The 20253-nt window shown below is 43.0% G+C and overlaps 1 protein-coding gene across 3 annotated transcripts in view; it reads left to right on the top strand.

Moving 5' to 3' along the window:
* The first annotated feature begins 892 nt into the window (after positions 1-892).
* Positions 893-20253, top strand: part of ADAMTSL1 (ADAMTS like 1) — an 872699-nt gene continuing 853338 nt past the window's right edge. For all 3 annotated transcript variants that reach the window (XM_090038771.1, XM_090038775.1, XM_090038773.1), the window contains exon 1: positions 893-1122. In XM_090038771.1, coding sequence (XP_089894897.1) covers positions 994-1122 — 129 coding nt within the window. In that variant the 5' untranslated portion in view covers positions 893-993. The remainder of the gene's footprint in view (positions 1123-20253) is intronic.

The following is a 20253-nucleotide window of genomic DNA, read 5'->3' on the forward strand; positions in this document are numbered from 1 at the left end:
CCAGAGGGCTGGGCATCAGAACAGATAATCAGACACCCCACCTCTCTCTGACATACACGCATGCACACACACGTGTTCTTCCTTGAAGTGGGTCAAGTGGCAGGTAGCACTTAATGGATACTTGCTTCGGTGGCTTTCAGCCTGTTCTCCTTCCTGTTAGGCTGGCTGGGGAAGATACTCTCTTCCAGGGCAGCCTCTCCACTGCTCCACAGCCCGGTGCTCAGAGACTCCTAGGCCACTAGCCCACTGAAGGCAGGGTGTTCCCCTTTTCTCAGGGTGAGTGGGAGGTCTCTCAGCACCTCTCTCAGGCTGCTGCTCCAGGTGATGCCTTTCTTTGGGTGCCTTTGCCAAGAGGGAGTGGAGCAGCTGGCCTGGGCTTGGCAAGGCAGCCAGCCGCAGCTGCTGCGGGGGAAGAAGAGGAGAATAAGTGTAGAGGCCAGGGGAAGCAAAGACCAAAGTAAAGTCTGCCAAAGAGAAGACAGAGAGGATTTGATAGCAGCCTTCAGCTCCCTGCAGGGTGGTTTCAAAGAGGATGGAGCTGGACTGCTCTCAGTGATGACAGAGCAAGAAGCAATGTTCTCAAGTTGCAGCAGGGGAAGATATTAGGAAAGCCTCTCTCACTGTAACACACTGACCCAGGCTGTGCACTCCATCCTTGGAGGTTTAAGATCCGGCCGGACAAGTCACTGGGTGGGATGATGTAGCTGGGGTTGGTCCTGCTTTAATCAGGAGGCTGGACTAACGGTGATTTCCTGAGCTCCCTGCCATCCTCACTGTCAGCTTTTAAGCGCCCCTCGCCATCGCTGCGAGCTGAGGCGGTGCGCGGGTAGTCGCAGTGTCTCTTTAAGGCGTGTAAAGGTGGGGCGAGCCCCGGGCGCCCGCGCTGCACGCTCGTAAATATAGTAGCAAAGCGCCGCGATCGCGGCCAGCTCCACGTTAGCTGGAGCAGGAGCAGGGGCACGGGCACGGGCACGGGAAAGGAGCAGCCTGCCCATGCTCGTGCCCGGGCCCCCAGCCCGGCAGAGTCAGCCCTCAGGGACTCGTCGCCTGAGCCGCCCGCCCATGGCAGTGCCGTGGCAGCTCCTGGCGCTCGCCGCCTGGCTCCTCGCCTCGGCCGCGCAGGTAAGGGGCGCCCACCGCGCTGCGTGCTCCTGCCGCCGCCCTCGGGAGCTGCCCGCGAGCACCCCTGGCAGCTGGCCCTCGGGAGATGCTCGGGTTGGCGCCACCGCTCAGGGGCACAAGTGGGCCCTCCCCCCCCCCGGGGCAAGCGGTAGAGCAAGGAGCCCTGGGGTCGAGTTGCAGCAAGGGGACTTAGACTTAGTTGTTAGGAAAAGCTTTCTCATGAGGAGGGCAGTGAAGCGCTGGGGCAGGTTAGGCAGAGGGGCCGTGGACTCTCCATCCTTTGGGGTGTTAAGACCTGGCTAGACAAAGCCTGGGCTGGGATGAGCTAGTTGGGGCTGGTTCTGTGTTGAGCAGGGGTTGGACTAGAGGACCTCCTGAAGTCCTTTCTAACCCTAGTTTTTTATGATTCTATGAAATGCTGTGCTTGTGGGCCCAGCTCTTCTACAAGCCCAGAGAAAAGTCTCTTTTGCCCATACTTGGGAAAGCCAGTCTCCCTTCTCCTTGGCTCAGAGGACCTGGTCCCCTTCTCATCAGGTTGATTTGAGAAAGGAGAATGTTGGAGCAGCTTCCCAACCCTCTTTGCAAGCCTGTACTCAGCACTTGGCCTCTGCTGTTCACCCCTCTTCTGGAGTGTGGACAAAGGGCAGGAGGTCCCACCCCATGTTTCAGGACTCCCTGGAGGCTAGAGACCTTTTCTTGTTGCTGGTGGAACATCTTGTGATGGCACCCTCTAAGCAGTGATAAGTTGGCATGCACGGGGGTGGGCAGAGAAGACTTCGACTTAACAGGAGCAGAGCAGGTTGCTCTGGTTGGGTAAAGGTGGTAGTGAGGCATTCTGGAAATCTAATTAGGAATATGGGCAACTACTTTTCTATCTGAAGTGTTTTGCTGGTGTGTTGTGCATCTTGCTTATGAAAGCCAGGAAGAAGAATTAACTTAGATTGTGCACCCAGTAGCCCCTGTGAAGAAAGGATGCAAAAGAAGGAAGCACCTGTGACAACTATTGGTTACACTTAATGTACTACTAGGAAGTGCACAAATGCCACAAGGGAGTAGAATCTATGAGACAAACAGCTATGCTGTTTACGTTATAAGGTCTTTGGGACAGGGATATTTATAGGGATATCTACAGCTATATCTGTCTGCATGATACTGAACACAGCAGGTCCTTGCTTCTTCTGGGACCTGCATAAAAATAAGAAAAAAACATCAGTTCTTACAAACCACTGTGTCCTAAACTGATCACTTAGGCTTACCTGATCCTGGTTTTACCTTGCTGGATGCATTAACAATTTCATCTTTTCATAGATGGTCCTGTATTACAACCGTATTTCCCCAGCAAAAGTCTCTGGAAATCAGAGGTTAGTTTTATAAACCTCAGGAAAGGAGGATAGGAGGGTCTTTATAATAACACTTACAGCACTATGAAGTTTGCTGAGTGTTAGAAGTTGAGGTTCTTATCCTCTTGTGGGGAGGAAATGTTTCCCAAGATATAGAATCAGTTTGGTAGTATCCTATCTGTGTTCTCAAGTGAATGTTTCATTCCCTGAAAGCAACAAGTTGAACTCGGTTGTGTCAGTGCATTTCCCATGAGTATAATTGACATCCTTTACAAAGTAGCTTGCTTTACTTAGTTGTGGATTTGTTCCTGCCCAGCCTTCACTTCAAGGAGTGTAGTGTGGCGGGGAGGGGGGAAGAAACAAGATGACCGAGGATGCCTCATTTGTGTCTCTTTGCACAAGCAGTAAATTAATCTATCTTCACCTTCTTGTATCTGCATCAGGTAAAGGAGAACAAAAAAAAAAGAAGCCTGTCAGAACTCTGCTTCCTTCAGTCACATCCTTTAGATTTTAAGTAGGTTAATTTTTTTAAAATGTTACAGAAGCATCTCCAATCCGTGTTGTTTTTTTTTTTAGGAAAAAATTAGTGTAACCTTTTTGAGGCATGGAGGAGGGTTGGGAGGAGGGACCACTTCTGAGTGGGGGAAGGGTTGTGAAGAAGGTACAGTGCCCCTGCTTAAATAAGGAAATTGAAAACATAGAATGCTTAATCTGGATTTGCTCAGAATATATCAGCAAAATGCATTTAAGCAAAAAGAATACCGTTATAATATTGGTGCACCTTGAAGAATTTGCATATTGGGCTCATACATTAAGTATCTTTACACTCTTGTATGATACAGAAGCTGGTATTAGAAGAGATTTATTATGATGCACTGACTGAACCTCACACTTTATCACATGGGTTATTAAAGCCATATTAGCTTGGGTTCTTCTGTGCATCTCTTGCCTGACCCTCCTTTGTCCTGATCCTCCGTCTTTTCTGCCAGGCCCAGACTGGTCAGTCTTTCTACACTGGGCTCCATCCTTGCTTTTCCTGGCTCTGAATACCTGCTCTTGTTCTGTTTCCAAATCATCTTCTCTGAGGGTTAAAGTAGTTCCTTGCTTCTGGTATAAGCATTTTAAATATATTCCATCAGATCTTTGAAGGAGTGTGAGCCATTACAGAGAGGCTAGTTGAGAGCTGAAACAGAAATGCACTAAAGTTTTCCTTGGCTTTTATGTTGGATACTTAACTCTATATTGAAATTCATTTGGGTACTCAATGTAACTATCAAAACAGTGGCATTTGGCACTGTTTTCACCATATTCCTGCCTTGAATTTTACGTTTACATGGTGACAGTGTGAATACACTCAGACAACATTTCCAAGGGTTAGGGACTATTTGACTGAAAATGCTGCTGATTTTGTCTTAATATCAGTAATGTGATAGTAGCAGGAGGCCCCAGTTGTATGCACATGATCTCTCTAAAAAGATGGTTCCTCCCTCAGTGAATTATCAAACACTTAATGCTCTATAAATACTAATATTTATTGTTTGAATTTTTCTGCATTACTTTTCTGACCATGAAACTGAGGCTAGAATGGTAGCAGGCAAAGTCCTAAGTCTCCCTACTTCTTTTTAATACATAAGAGAGGCATTTTAAATAGGTTGGGCATTAGGAAGGCCACAACTGTATTGAGAAAAGTACAGAATTTCTTGGTGACAATGAGCTCCACCTAAAAATAAGGTAGCGGGCTTATTCAGAATAATCGCTATTCCAGCAATGTCTTAAATTAGGAGCGTTGGGTGTTAAAAGTAGGATGATAATGAGTAAAAATGTTTGCTTTAGTATTTCATAACTTGGTGTCATTTTATGATTATCCCTTAGAGTCTCCATGAATATTAGTGTTGTGCGTGCACATGTTTCTATATAATAGAAAGAAACATGGCCAGGGATATTTAAATTATAACACAAATAGTGATTTTTATGGCTTGTTATGCTAGAAAGGGGCTGCCATGTATGGTTCATGTTTAGCCCTCCATATTTGTTAATAATTTTGTGATGTGTTACCAGGTAAAGCATTAGAAAATAAAGCAGATGTCTGACTCCTAGGCTTGGGATCAAGCGGATAAACTGATTGTAGTTTTCTCAAAGGATTGGGGCTTTGGGACCAGCTTTGGCAGAACTAAGTTCAAGTCCTGGCTGTCAGAGATTCTGTGTGACATGGGGAAAGTCGCTTGCTTTCTGTGAGCTTTCTAACATTGCCTTTTCATGTATCTTGTATGTAAACTTTCATCTCTTTGTGTCAGGGACTTTGTCTCACTTTTTATGTATATGGCACCTGTCACAAAGGGGATGATCTTCACTGGAACCTTTCCCCACTGTTGTAAGGCAAACAACAAAAGTGTTATAAGAGGTTGTTAAGGGAACACTTAGCCTGAACTCTACTTGTAAGCAAGTGAGTGACAATAAATATATTAGGGCTAGCTATACTTTCTCTTCCAAGATTTTCGCAACAGAAGAGCATGTTGATTTGTATTCCAACACACAGGAAAATTAAAAACAAAACAGACAACCCCCCAAACCAACCCAAAAAACCATCAATAAATGAAAACCAGGTCTAATTAAAAAAACAACAAACAAAACCCAAAAAACAATCCAAGGTCAGTAGAGATGCTTCCTCAAGCCATGAATTCTGAAGACTAATTTGTGTTAAACTTATGGAACTAAGTGGATTAAATCAGTGGGATCAACCTTTTTATCAGGCATGCCATAAATTAGGGCTGTGCGAGGCTTTGGACTGTGCTTCAGATTCGGAGAATCTTCGTATGCTTCGTCATCCAAAGCAGCATATCTGGATCAAAGCGCTGGCTTCTTTAGGCTTTCCAAAGCGGTTCAGAAAAGCTTCAGAGCTGCTTCAGAGCTCTGGCGTAGGGAATAATGGGGAATCAGTGAAATATCTATAACTTTGTTGGGTTTTGTCTGATTTGGATGAAACTTGCCAGGGTGGTAGCCTCTGCTGAGAGCATTCCAACCTATCTCCTCGACAGCTGGCAGGCTTCATGGCCACAGCAGGGGCTAGCAGGCCTGCGCCTTAACGTACACTATATCACCCATGTCACGAGTTTTGCCTGTCAGCAGCTTGAGGTGCAGTTCCCCCCAAAACCTGCACCTATCTTCTTGAAACATGGCAGGCTTTGTGCTCTCAGCAGAAGCTACTGCCCCTGCAAGTTTAATCCAAATCAGACAAAAAACAAAGTTGTAGATATTTCATTCATTCCCCATTATACCCTATGGTTGGATCTCTGAGGCGGCTCTGAAGCTTTGGAGCCGCTTCACCCGGATCGAAGCAGGAAACTGATCCGGAGCTCTGGATCGGATCGCTGGCATCTGAAGCGGCTGGATCCAAAGCTGGATCGAATAGCTGCCTACTTGCACAGGCCTACCACAAATTAGATCTGCACCTTCTCGAAATGCTGTTCCAGCCCCATCATCTGTCTGATTTGCTGCTCTGCTTTCTGCTTCATGCCCTGTGCTGTCTGCTGTATTTGCCCATGTGTTGCCTTTCCCTTTCCCAATCTGTCATCTGCCACACACACAGGCTGCCTGTTCTACTTCTGGCACTCATGTTTCTGGTTGGCGAACTGATCAAACTACTTCTGTCTTTAGTGTTTACAACATCATATATGTTGTTTGTGAACAAAAATTACATAAAAATAGAATATTAGAATGCAACTTAAAGGGAACTTAAATTGATTATTTACTTAGCCACCATCTTGTATCAGAACTTCCCTATTTGAGGTCTTTTTTTAACTTTCACTGAAAGTAACAGTGTCAGAAATCATTGGTGTCTGTTAGGAAGATCTGATTATATTTTTTGTTTGCTTTTAATGTGTTGTTTTTTTGTTTGTTTTTTTATTCTGATAGCACGGGGGGCTACCAATCCTGGATTGAAGCTCCTTTGTGCTAATGCCAAAAAAAGCAAAGAAAGCTCACAAACTAATTAGATATCTGTCTCCTTTGAGAGATGGCCTCACCTTCTGAGTTCTAGGAGCTTTGAATCTCTGATTTGATGACATGAGCCATGTGAGGAGAATAGTCTCAGCAGTAACTACTATTATTGCTTGTAGCCCTGTCTACTATTAAAGTTGCCTGACACTTCAAGTTATAAGACTCTGGACAATTTCTGGAAAGTTTCAGCCAAAACAGTTTAGCCATTTCTGAGAATGAAATTGTGAGAAAAAAAAATTGTTTGCTAATTAAAGCCAGGGTGGTAAGTCTTTTTTGGAGAAGCTCTTTTTCCTCTGTCCTAACTAGGGGTAGGTCAGTCTAAATGCTGAAGTATACAGAAATTTGAGGAGGTTAAATCAAACAGAAATGGTGGGCCCAATCCAAATTATTTCACCTGGCGAGGTGAACTAACTTTGATGGGGAATGGGTTAGCCCAGTCTAGTGAAAGCCTGCATGCATTTGGACTGCCCTGCCTTCAATGGATGCCATGCCTGGCCCCAGCATCCCAGCAATTATAAAAAATGAACAAACAAAACCCCCCCCTGCACTTGCTGGCTCCAGCAGTGGGAATCGGGGCCTCTGGGGGCTCATGGCAGAGCTAGTGGGGGTAGTGCGGATTGCCCCCCCCCTTGCTTGGACTTGTGCGGCAGCTATTGCATCACGTGGGTGTAGTGTGGCTTAGCAGGGCACTATGTGTTGTCCAGGAGCTGGGGCCACTGGGGCTGAGTGGTGTCGGGCTCTGGCTGACACATGGAGCTCACCCAGCTCACAAGCAGCATGTGGCACCCTGCTGAGCTGCACTGCACCCGCACCATGGCGCAGCTGCCGTGTGGGTGCTAGGCGAGGGGGGTGATCCCCACTGCCCCCCATTGCCCAGTGGTGCATGGGGGCACTCTGCCACAAGCTCTCAGAGGTCCCAGTCACTGCTGCTGGAGCCAGTGAGTGCGGGGTTCCTATTCATTCATTCATTTATTTATTTATTTTATTTAAAGTGCCGGGAGGGTGGGGCCGGGTGGGGGATGGGGCCAGGCAGGGCAGGCATAGGAGCTTCTCCCATGGCTCATCTGGCTGTACCTGCCTCTGCCTCAGCGGTGGGAGTGGTGGCAGCTATGCCCTCCTGCTGTTGCCTGCCCAGCCAGAATGGGGGGGGAGGGGGTGTGTGTGATGCAGGCATGTGCCCACATCCCATGCCCCGCTGCCCCCCTCCCCAAATAGTGGGCCCCTTGCCCCAGCTGGGCAGCTTATCCCAGCCCCAGTCCCTCCTCCCCCAACCCCAACAGACTTAGCAGCTGGTGGCAGCTGTGGGCTGCCTGTTTAGTCTATGGTCGGATTTCTGAATCAGCTGAATCTTTTCTGCAGCTTTTCCAAATCAATTCAGATGCTTCAAATTGATTCAGATCTTTTACTTGGTTTCCTGATTTGATTCAGATTCGGAGATTCGGCCCCCTATTTGGGCTGAATCTCCTCCAAATCGAATCGGGTACCAAAGCTTTGCACAGCTCTACCAGCTGGTCCATTTCAATAGATACTAGAAAAACAATAGTTCTGGGTTGTGAGGTAACACAGGCTCTTGATGTGGCAGTGTCTGTTCTCCTGAGGCTCGCTCTAGCTTCTGATGATCTCCTCCATGCATCTGTTCCAAATATTCAAGCTTTCTGTAGATGATGAAAATGTTTTACCTTATGCTCTTGTGAGAATGACAAGTACCAATTTTTCTGAGAGAGGAAACAAATACTTTGCCTCGTGCTTCTGTCTTTCAGTGCGTCAGTCTGCCTCAACTTAGCTAGTCAGCTTTGGTGTCTAGTTTACTGTCAGCTCATCTGTTTAGTCATTTCAGTCTTTAGTCATGTTAAACAAGCCTATATTTAGGAGGATCTAAGTGTTTTCTAAACCATTTATTAACACATGGTGCCAACTTGGTTCTGAATATCAGCAGCTATTTCTACATAGCAATCTTTCAATTACCTTTTTCAGTTCATTTAAATAACTCTTGAGTGATGATGCTATGCTCTGGTTTTGCACATGTTAATGCAAAGTAAACTTCTGCTTTGGTTATGTTATGAACCATATTGTTTAAGTTTGTGGGGCAACTATCCCAGTGAGTTTTATAAACTCTACAGCAATATAAATGATGCTGTTTAGATGACGTCGTTATGTTTTGGTAAGCATTTTGAAATAAGCCATCCTTAGCCAGACTACCTGTGGCATTATTCCTAGTCTTCTAACATAGTCTTTTCATTGGGTAAATCTTTGCAGATCCAATAGCATTTTATAAGCTCCACTCTTTAGGAAAGGTAACTGTTAAAGAGAGACTAGTTGCTCTTCCTATGGAAGTATCAGCTAAATACCACTTTTACAAATAGTAGTCTGTATTATGCCAAATTTTCTCATTTCTGCCATGTTCCTTAGTACAAAAGAATTCTAGAAATGAGTGCTGTGAAAATTCTACCTTTTAGCTTTCTTGTATGAACTAGATGAGCCTCTAATTCTCTTTGCTTGTGCATTGTAAGAAAATATATTTCAGCTTGCCCTCTCATTTAGGGATGGGGATCATTGAATGTGGGCAAGCTTTTAAAAATCTTTTAGTATGGGGATGTCGAAATTCTAATCTTATTCTAACCCCCAGATAACTCAGATCAGATTAGCAGGATGTATATGTAGGGAGGAAATCGTTATCTTTTAAATTTTATGGTAGCTCCTAATCAGTCTCTATCTGACTATGTTTCTAGCACTCCTGGTGTGGTGGAAGATGTTATTGAAAGGAAATATTTTGCACATATTAAGAACACAATTACTCTTTAGAGGAACAAACTGTACTTCCTTGAACTACAGAATAAATATCTTCAAACCTATTCAAAATTGAAAGGAAGGCTTAGGCATTTGGCGAGTGTAAACTGGGTGCCCACAATTGAAAACTGAATTCTGCACATTATAGACTTCTGTCATTTGAATAATAATAACAATAAACCCTGACGTTATGTGGCTTTTAAATGAATTACATTCTCAAATTACACTGGCATTAGACCTCTATTGCTGCACACATTGAGGAAATTGGTCAGATAGACAATACCCAGTGAGGGAAGAGAGGGAGGAGAGAAATTGGCCAGAGCAGAACACTACAGTAACACAGACCTTAGTCTACAAGAGAAAGAGAAAAGTAGGTGTGCAAATTAAAAACTGAACCTTTATTCTCAACATGCACATCTGAGCTATAAACTTCTCATACTTTATGTAGAATTGCGGGGCATGCAGTTTTGCACAGCGGAGAAATTGTGCAAGAGTTAAACACAAGTATACTTTCTATACACCATACATTTCTGAAAACAGGTGGATTGTAGCTGCTTGAAGGATGTTGTCATATTTCACTAATTTTAGTACTCCTCTTCAGTCCTTAAAGGAACAGATCATGCCAGGAACACTTGTGGGTGAATCTAGAATTTTGAAAAGGAGGGTGCAGATGGTAAGGTGCATCATCACATATGAAACAACATATTTTTCTCCATTTGAAAATACACTAGAAGCTTTACTAATATGCTAAGGGCCTAGGGATATATAATTCCATTTAAGAGTGAAGCAAAAACAAATATAACTTAATTGGAATGATTTAAAAATAATCTGCAGGGCTGTAATATAGGTGTTTCAGGAGCAGCCAACACACAGCAGAATTGCAGAACAAAGGCTAGTTTGATTGGTGGAACACCAAGACTATTCATCAGAAGAAAGCATTATTAGCACCTTCAGAATGAAGAGTTTAGAAGGGGTCAGGTAGATGAGCCACAAATTCAGTCGCCTCCTTCAGCATTGTTGGCTAGAAATGCTGCTGCCACTGCCAGGTAGCTGGTTTTAAACTTTGGGTAGGGCAGGAATCAAAGGGGGAGGGGAGCACATCCTTGTGGACCACCTGTGGCAACACTAAGATGTTTTGCACTAACATCTTCAGAATTCCTTTTTCTGTGCCCTGGAGCAATTTCTATAGCATGTGCTATTACTGATCATTTCTGTCAGGACATCAGCTAAAAATAGTATTTGCTGGTAGAGCACTCCATGTCTGTGCAGAGCTGCTTCAGATCTAAAGAATAACGGCCACACAGACGGAAGATTACACCCTTCAGAAGTCAAGTGTCAAGATTCATTTTGGTAACTTAGATTGGGTTAGTTTTGTTGCCCAGTCTCTAGTCAGACCCCCTTCCGTGAATATAAATGGATCCTGAATAGTAACGTACATTTCTACTTCGGAAAAATATTTTGAGTCCAAGCTCTTTGTGCCAAGTGAATGCTAATGGGGCTACACAGCTATAACTGAGGACAGAATTTGTTTTGTGGGGTATTTATTATTGTTGGTTATGCTTATGGAAGAAAGAATCCAGTGTAGCTGTTGGATTGGGCCTTGTTAGTGGCTTTGTTTCTGGTAAGTTAGAAAACTTACCTTCTTATAACCTGAGTATTCTTGATATGGGAACAAAATACATGATTAAATGCTTTTTTAAAGCTATTTTCCATAGACGATCCATGCTTGATAGACGCTTTATTTTTTTTTTAAAGCAGAATAATGTAAATCATGAATTTTCTTTATAATAAAAAAAGGGAAAACGAACTTGCAAATAGGCTTTATGAAATGGATGTTACACTTTGGTATCTGTACTGGCAGGAAACTGGACCTGATGACCTATGAAGGTTCATTCCAAGCCTTTATTTCCTTTCTTTTAAATCTTCACTTAATTGTGCCAGTTTATAGAAATCTCTCTTCAATGTATTTCTTGAAGCATTTTCCACACTTGATATACAGCCACCTCTCGGGTGAAACATGACTTTATCTTTATTAGCATGCAGCAATGCTACACCTTGGCTTACAACAGCTGGTAAATAATACCTTAGCCAACTGAAACATGACCTTGCTAAATAAATCATTTTTAAACCCTGCCCAGACTCAAGTGTGTGCATTTTGTATGTCCTTTGAGAGGGATGTTGTGCAGTCAATGCATAGGCAAGTGGTGCCATCTGAGTCAGGGAGGCAAATATATTCCCTTAGTGACCAGTCAGCTACCGGTTAATCTTGCCAACCAAGGGTGCTCCTGCCTGCCCCACCCATCACCTAAGCGGGGAGTGCGGCCTGATGAGGTGCACCACTGAGTCAGTGTAATTGTCTTACATGCATAAGCAAGGAGGTGTACTAAAAACAGAGGGAAGGAGAGGAAAGGCAGACTAGGTTCTCTGAGAACTGCTGCAAGAGTCTGCTTTGGGGTTTTGAAATAATTAGAAAAATTCCTTGATATTGAAATGTAAAGCAAGCTTCCCAAAACTAGGAAAGGGAGAAGTTTTTGTCTTTCAGAATCTAAGTAATAAGGTTTGATGGTAATGGAGAGCTTCATTAGATTTAGGAATAGCCTTTCTATGGGAAGGAGTGAAAAGCCCATTGTTTTCGGTTTGTGTAGAATGGACAAGGCAATGACATACGAACTACATGAAACAACTCTGGACCGGCAGGGGATTGGGCTGGATGACCTAAAACGCCTTTTCCCATCTCTAATTTCTCTGATGGATAATACTGGGAAATGGATCCTATTCTTGCATCCAAGCTTCAGTTTTTCCTGGTTCTATGTGGCTAAGTGCCATAAATAATGATTGCATTACATCAATCTTAGATATGGGTCATGGAGTCTGGTTTTTTGCCATTGCTTTTGATTTGACAAAATGTTTCCAGAATTTTCATCAGTGCAAATATTTTTTTTAAAGCTGACGACATAAATTCAAAATCTTTTAATGAGGCCTTTAATAATGGGAGAATGGTTTTATGCAAAATTGCCAAAAATTATTTCACTTAGTTTTGTGGTGATTTATACTATTATGTATGTATGCTGCATTGTATTGGATTTCCTGTTTGTGTATTTTGATGTGTTTATAATAATGTTTCCATTGTATCCCGCTTGGGTGGACTGCAGAGTCTGTTTAAGTTGCATAAGTGTTTACTTTCTGTGCAGGAGACTTATTTGAGATAGTGAGATTAATTTAAATTTAGTCTTGCAACTGCACTTTTTTGTTTTGTCCTGTTTCAGCCATCCCTTTTTTAGAGGAAGATGTGGGGGAAATCAGTCTCTCTGGTTCTAGGATGTATTGACTCCCAAGGAAGTGGCCTGCCAACAGTGAGGTCATGCTATATCACCATAAAAATTATGCTTCCTATTTCTCTCTCAAAATATTTAGCTTTTTCTCCTAGGGAGAAGGGAAGCAGAACAAAGAAGAAAAATAATTTTTAGATGGCTGAATGATGCAATTTTTTCTGCATTTGTTTAAAAAAAACCTGTTTATAGCATTGACATTGTGGTTGGTTGGAAACCACAATAAGCAAAGGACTGACATGCATGGAAAAATGAATATTAAAAATTATCTATGGTGAAAATTACCAGATTTTTCAAAATGACTATCTTTCTGATTTTTTGTTTGCGTGGTTTTTTTTCATGTTGCTTTTCAGTTTCATGAGATCAGTCCATTTGAATAAGCTGCCTCAAACTTTATAGCTTCTCAACAAAACAGAATATAGATTGTGCATACAATGACCTTTTGGTAAAATGGGCCAAGTTTTTATATTCAGCTACAAAGATTTCATGAACTGACAGATTTTCAGCTGAGGCTATTTGGGGAGGAGGAGGCCTCAGGGGGGTTTACTACTGTACAAAGACCCAGTGCCGGGGGGGGGGGGGCACAGCAACAGGGGGTGATCGGACCCCAGCACCAGGGGGTGCAGCACCAGGTGGCGCAGCGACAGGAGGAAGACCCCAGTGCCAAGGGGCACAGCAACAGAGTGAGCTGACCTAAGCATGGTGGCCTTGGAGTGGGCCACCATGTAGGGGAGGTTTGGAGCAGTGGGTATTAAATGGGCAGCCTCGCACTTGAATAACATCATAATTATTGTTCCATCAAGGCATGGCAGGAGAGATAGGTGGGCGGGTAGTCTGGAGACAGGGTCAGGCCTCCATTAGATGGGTGTGGGGATGGACCCCTGTCACGAGGGCTAGAGACTTGAGTTTATACAGCTTTCAAAAACTGCAGAAGAGCCCCATATTTGGTATGCTCGCTCTAATTCCCTTTTACTTACAACCTTTAACTCCTTGATAATGGTACCAGATATTGCCTGGAAGGGCTTATTATAAGGCTTATAATTGTAAGGACAGTATTTCACTTGTGATCTGTACGGTGGATTTACAGTTTCTGTTTAGCGGCAGACTGCTGTCAAGAGGTAAACTCTTGAAATCCACTTGGAGTTAAGTAAATTATCTAAGGCATTTCTACTTCAGACTACAATGATTAATTGAAGGCATTGTTTATTCTGAGGGAAAGTACTTTTCACTCTCCAGGATTCAGTGTTTTCCTGAGATGCTCTTTGCATTTCAGGCAGCATTACACTTACAAACCTTTTAATTGTCTCCTTGTGTGGTCTCTTAACATTTCCTTAAGTAGGTGTCCCAAGAGGCATGTATTGGTATACAAAGGAAACATTCAGAGTTTCAGCCAAAATAAAAGTACTTGCACCACTAGGGAAAGAAATTACATGTAAATTGGTATAAGTTGTTGGAAACCAGTTCAAATCTGTAACACAGCACAAGTTCAGTGCACATAAACCACTTCCAAAATGGCTGAAACCAGCTTAAGATAGACCTGGATGGAAGTAGTATCAGACTTCACTGATTGAGGTTAAATCAGTTTCTTGAACTTCTGTCTCAGATCCTCTCCAGATAGAAGTTAACTCGCAGTCCTCCAGCATCCCTGGATGCTTTGCATCTCCTCTACAACCCCCTCTCCCCTTCTTCACAGGGTAGGCAGGCTAGCTTTGGCCCAAGCTGTCTTCTCCATCTGAGCAGGAAGGTGTGCTCTAGCATCCACTGGCATTTGGCTTGAGCCACTGCAGGCATGTGGCTGTGTTTCTGGAATCCAAAGTGAAAGTCTGTTCACTTGCTTCTCGGTTCAGTCTATGCAGCTTAGACTAACCTGTGAAGATCAAATCGATTCAGCCTCAGGCTTTTTGACTGTCTGTTCTTAGCCCTTAGGTTCTGGAAGGTACATTTTTGTCTTGGGATCACAAACATCTCCCATTATCATAGGATCACAGAACCTCACAATCACTAATATATAGTGGACTGGTATGGGAGTGGGGCGGGGTGCATGGAGCTGGCTGCCTCCATCCCAGGGCTGCCCCGCTGCCCAGCTTTAACCCTATATGTGACTGCCGGCAGTGGAAGCCACTCTCCTGGGTGGACAGATGGGGGGGTCCAAGCAGGGGGCTTGTGCCACGACTCGGCAGCCAACCCTTTGCAGCCCAGTCCTGGGCTGCGGCCCAGTGGTTGGGAACCTCTGATTTAGCTTATGTCCGTGAGATAATAAAGTGCTATGTATTCCCATTTTATAAATTGAGGAGGAAGTGTGTGCCTTTTAGTTTTTAGTGTGCTGGCATGAAATATGCACAAATGTAAAAGATAGAGTTAATGAGGATTAAGATATTTTGAAGCTGTCATCTCATAAGTTTCACACAGGAATGCTTTCTTTTTATTTAGCTGCTATATTTACATTTTTACTATAAAAAATTTCTGCACTTTCTTCATCCTAGGTTTTGTTTTTTGGCACTTTTAGTATCAATACCCACTCTGGCCACAGTGTGTATGTGTATAATTTGTTTCAAGGTATAAGGGATGTAGTGCTTTTAAGGGGAAAACCTCCTTAGACCAGAACCACACCAGTGTACATCCTTTGGCAACAACTTGTGTTGGCACTGTGTTAAAGATCACTGTTCCAATGTTTTTCTTTCTGCGGCACTGTGTCTGTTTAAGTGAACCCAAGATCTAGGATGTACTTTTGCTTGGCTTCTGTTTTGTGTTCTTTCTAAAAATAGAATTGGAAAAGCTTTTTGTGTCAAAAGACTATGAAACTGATATCAAAGGAGAAAATTATTTTTTTTAAAGTTGAAGTGAAGCTTTTTTTTGTGAAAAGTGTTGTATTAACACAAATGTGCTAAAGGATTTCCTATGATTAAGGGAAATGATTCCTTCACTCTACTCGGTGCTGGTAAGGATGCAGTTCAACAAAGATAAATGTAAGGTACACCACCTAGGAAGGAGGAATCCCCAGCACACCTACAGGTTGAGGGATGACCTCCTCAGAAGCTCAGAGACTGAGAGCGAGCTTAGAGTCATAGTTGACTCCAAGATGAACATGAGCCACCAGTGTAACGAGGCCTTCAAGAAAGCCAACTGCACCTTGTAGTGTATTAGCAGATGCATGACCAATAGATCAAGGGAGGTGATGCTCCCCCTCTATGTGGCATTCGTCAGGCTGCGGTTGGAGTACTGTGTCCAGTTTTGGGTGCCACACTTCAAGAGGCACATGGAGGATCTGGAGAGGACTCGGAGGAGGGCCACTTGCATGATTAGTGGTGGCCTCCATGAAAGGCCCTACGAGGCAAGGTGGAGAGATCTGGATCTCTTCAGCCTTTACGAGAGACGGCTTGATGTGGAAATCACGACAGGATCACTGCTCAGCTAACGGAGTGCTTTATTTTTTCATGGCCACGGGAGAAGAAGCAAGGGCGGCTAATTCTCTGCAGCTGCAGGACACAGACTCTGTTACAGACTTGTGAGAAAAAGGCGCACAGAAGCCTTCCCCTGAATACATTCTTGGCAGTCTGACAATAAATTACCCTGGAGTCCTGCTAGACTAAACGTGTTTTCTCCAGCTGTCTCCCGAGAAGTTTATCTCAAGGCCCCTTTGTTTTTTGGCCTTTACTTACGCTCCTTATAATGGCTTAACTTTATTTTTGCTTGCCCCGGTACTTTTTCTCATCAGGCTGAGGGGTGACGTTGTAGCTGCATATAAGTTTATCAAGGGAAGACAACAGGGAATTGGTGATGCTCTATTTATCAGAGTGCCCCAGGTAGTAACTAGGATACTTGAGCTATATAGGTCGAAAGCCTGAGCTGGTCAGGCAGTCTAGCCCAGAGTGGCACAAGTAGAGGAGCTCCTTACAGAAGGGCTGTAGCAGGGCTCTTGAGAACAACTGGGCTGGGGTAAGGAACATAGAACCTAGGAACAGGGGAAGGTGAGCCCATAGCCTGGGGAGACGGGCATTGGAAGTGATAGACCTGTAAACAGGCAGGTGAGCCTAGAGAGGGGCGGAGTTAGGGCACAGTAGCCCAGAGTAAAGCAGCCCAGATGTCAGGGCCAGGGGCCCATAGCTCAGAGAGGCAGCCAAGGCCCTGAAGCCCAGAGTGGGGCAGAGGCAGGAGCCTGCTTAGGCAGCATGTAGTGTCCAGGAGCAGCTTGCATAGGCAAAGTGCCTGGTGGGGAGTACAGGTGGGAAAGCTGTGTCGAGGAGAAACAGACGAGCCTAAATTGGAGAAGAGCCGAGGTGAGGGCAGTGCCTGGGCATAAGGGCTGAGGCCATGGCCTGAAGAGGCTGGTGATTAATAATATGGCTGATAACATATTGGAGAATCACTGTACTACTTTTGGCTAAAGCTTTCTTGGTTTAGTAAAAGAGGCGAATGTACTTCTACCCTATGTAAATAGCTTAGGTAGGAATAGTTTTGTTTTGGTGAGGTAGCATTGCAGCAAATGTACTGTTAACAAATCACACTTAAAAGCATTGAAAAGAGAGTTATACTTGTACAATTATTGTATTGCTCATATTATATTATCTGGGAGCTATTCCACAAAATTGTTATTTTTATTTAATGGAAAGCCTTATTTGGTCCCATTGAAAAGAGTGGGAACATAAAAAAAAAAAAAAAAAATAGGAGCATCTTTGCAGAATATAGTATTTGGGAACTTACATTTTATGCTGCAATATTGTACATGTCTCTAAAAATACGATTGTGTGGCTGGTAGTTGAGATTCCTGGTCTCTGTCCCCAGATTTCCTGTTCACTTGCAGTGTGTCATGGAAGTCCATGGTCATGGTGCTCTGTATGCAGGACTGAGCTCTAAGCATTTGTGTACTCATTTGCAAAATAAGATTATAAGATTCTTGCAGTAATTAATTACAATGAAATGAAACCATGGTTAGTGAAGTGCGTTGAGTTGCAGTGATCTTTTCTCTTTTTTTTAAAGAAACGAGGTTAATATATTATAGATTGTATATTCAATTTGGGAAGGAATGTTTGGCACCATGTAATACAGCACCTCGTCCTCCCCATGCACAACTCCTTTTCCTCAGACCTCCTGAAAATCTAAATGTTGTCTTCTTTCTCTGTTTTTGATTCAAGAATGTGTTATTTCACACACAGAGAGACACACAAAAGCAATAAGAATTTTATTGGTATTAATAGGGTTTTGGGAGCCTATTCACAAAGGAAAACAAAGCTGCAGTTCTGAATAAAAAGAAAGTAAATTCTTCCTAGAAATAAATGGCTGAAGGAAGGACTGATATATAGAGGTTAATCTCTTAAAAAGAATAAACCCAGATGCATGATACATTGTCAAAATGAACACGTGTTTTGGCATAATTTATTAGACCATAAATGTATTTTATTTGTTAATTTATTGACCTGTTTTTAGGATGAATCTCAGTAGACTTTTGGAAACTTTAATATATGACAGTCCGGCTCCAATTTTAGATACCTAAACATTTTCCAGTATTATACTCATCCTGGGTTTTCAGTTGAAATGACCGTTTTAATTTGGGGGGGCATTTGGGGAGGGGAAATGAATCATGAATTCCTTCATGAAATTGTTACTTAATTTGCTCACCAACTCTTTCCCCCCACCCTGCCCCCTCCATATCATATTTAATTTCCTGAGAATGGAAATGCATCATATAGTACTGAATGATACCTCCAACTGTGATGAGGAATGCCTAAATAAACTTCTCTGAGAGATGGCTGTGAATGACAGAGTGAACCAGTGCTTCTCCGTATAAGGCAACATGCTGGATGTACAAATGGGTTTGAAGACTTCCAGAAGGCTAGCAGCTAATAGATGCCCAGTGATGCTCCACACAACAGCTAGGGAAGAGTTTTATTAGGGTCTGTTGTGTTGGTGATAAAACACCAGACCATAATGCTAAGCGTATGAAAATTGGTGCTCCTTTCAGAGGTGTCAGTGTTTGGTGATGGTGTGATGGCAAAGGGAGGCTTAGAGGAAAAAAAGAACAATATCATATGAAATAGATTATGCCCTCAAGCAGACCCATTACTAGCCAAGCAAAAGTGTGTGCATGTACAGTATGTGGAGCGAAATGAGAGTGCTTCCTGGATGTTTTCTCTTTTCCTTTGTCAACTCCACAGTTCAGAGTTGGCCCCACTGCATAAGGAGTACGGCTATAGGACCTATTAAAGTGGAGATATCATAATGTTTTCAAACACTTGATTCCACTTCCTACATTTTAGGAGATTTTAGTATCTCTTTTTTTCCAGCAAGACTTTGCTTCATTATTCACTCTTTTTGAACAATCTGCCTTCCACCATCCTGAGGGAACAAGGCGGGTTCTGGGGCAGCCTGAGTTTGTCTCTCTTGATTCATTTAGAGGACACAACAAGGAATTTTTTCCTTTTTCCGCCTACTAGGACATGGTTGCTACTTCATCTGTTGGTGGAAAAGGCTGGGGCCACTGGGATACATTCAGTCGGATGACAGTAGTTGCTTCCATCTCGTTTTCTCTTTTCTGGTGGGTCTTTGCCTCACCCACATAACAGAAGAGACAAGGGGCAGAAGTAACTCTGCTAAATGAGGAAAAGGTGTGGCTCCCCTTCTCATATTAAGCAGGGGAATAGAGATGCGCTGCCTTTCATGTTAACCTCTGGTTTGTATGGAAGAAATGTTAAAAAAAAAAAATTATAAAAACTACTTTTTCAATATCCAAATAGCATTTTAAATATTACAATTACCTTACCTTCCTTTAAAATACTATTTAAAATACAGGGATGTGTTGAAAAAAAGACCGTGTATTTGATAATTTAATATATAAACCATATTTATTCCATCAGGGTCATGTGTGATATATTTTCCCAAATGTTTATACATTCTTGAGTGGAATATCAGTATCTGGTTTTGTTTTTGTTTTTTTAAACTAATTTCATATGCTTAAATTTTGAAAATACCCGATATTTTCAAAAACGCATAAAATGTGTTCTGTTATAATGGTAGAAAAGATCACCTTCAGGTTGAATCCTAGCAGTGTAAAAGGCTGGTGTGAGGTTAACTGTGTTCCCATCAAGCATCTTCCAATATAGTATGTGAACTGTCCCTTGAAATCCTTTCCACTCTATGGTTGCAATCTAGTAAAACAGTTAAGCATGTGTATAATTTGAGGGAGGCCAACAAGACTGATAGTTCTTAGCATCTGATGAAGTAAGCTCTTCCTTACATAGGCTTTTGTATCTGATTCAGTTAGTCTATAAGGTGCGCATCTACCCTGCCTTCTGCCTGACTTCAGAATAATGTGGAAAACTCTCAACTAATAATTGTTGTTTAGAGACATCTCAGTGCTTTGCTGGGTCATGGGTAAGATCCTTAAGTTTTTCACAATTTTGTTTAAACCTGGGTCTGTCCTGAGTGGTGTTCATCTCTTCCCCTGAGATGAGTCTCTCCAAGTTCTCAAGTTGTTCTTTTAGCATAAGGAGTGGTACTTCATCTTCTTTCTGAGAGTATCTCCTGAATTTCACCATGGAAGCTTCATTTGCAGTAACACCCTGTGTAGCTTTCTCTGGCTGGAATGATAAATGACTCAATTTGCAATCTTTTGGCTTACGTTTTTTCTTGACTTGTGTTGGGAAATGTCCCAAACAGAAATCCCGTAACAGGATGAGGATATC

This window comes from Crocodylus siamensis, chromosome 3, assembly GCF_052110815.1.
Source record: "Crocodylus siamensis isolate JL-2025a chromosome 3, ASM5211081v1, whole genome shotgun sequence".
Lineage (NCBI taxonomy): Eukaryota > Metazoa > Chordata > Crocodylia > Crocodylidae > Crocodylus > Crocodylus siamensis.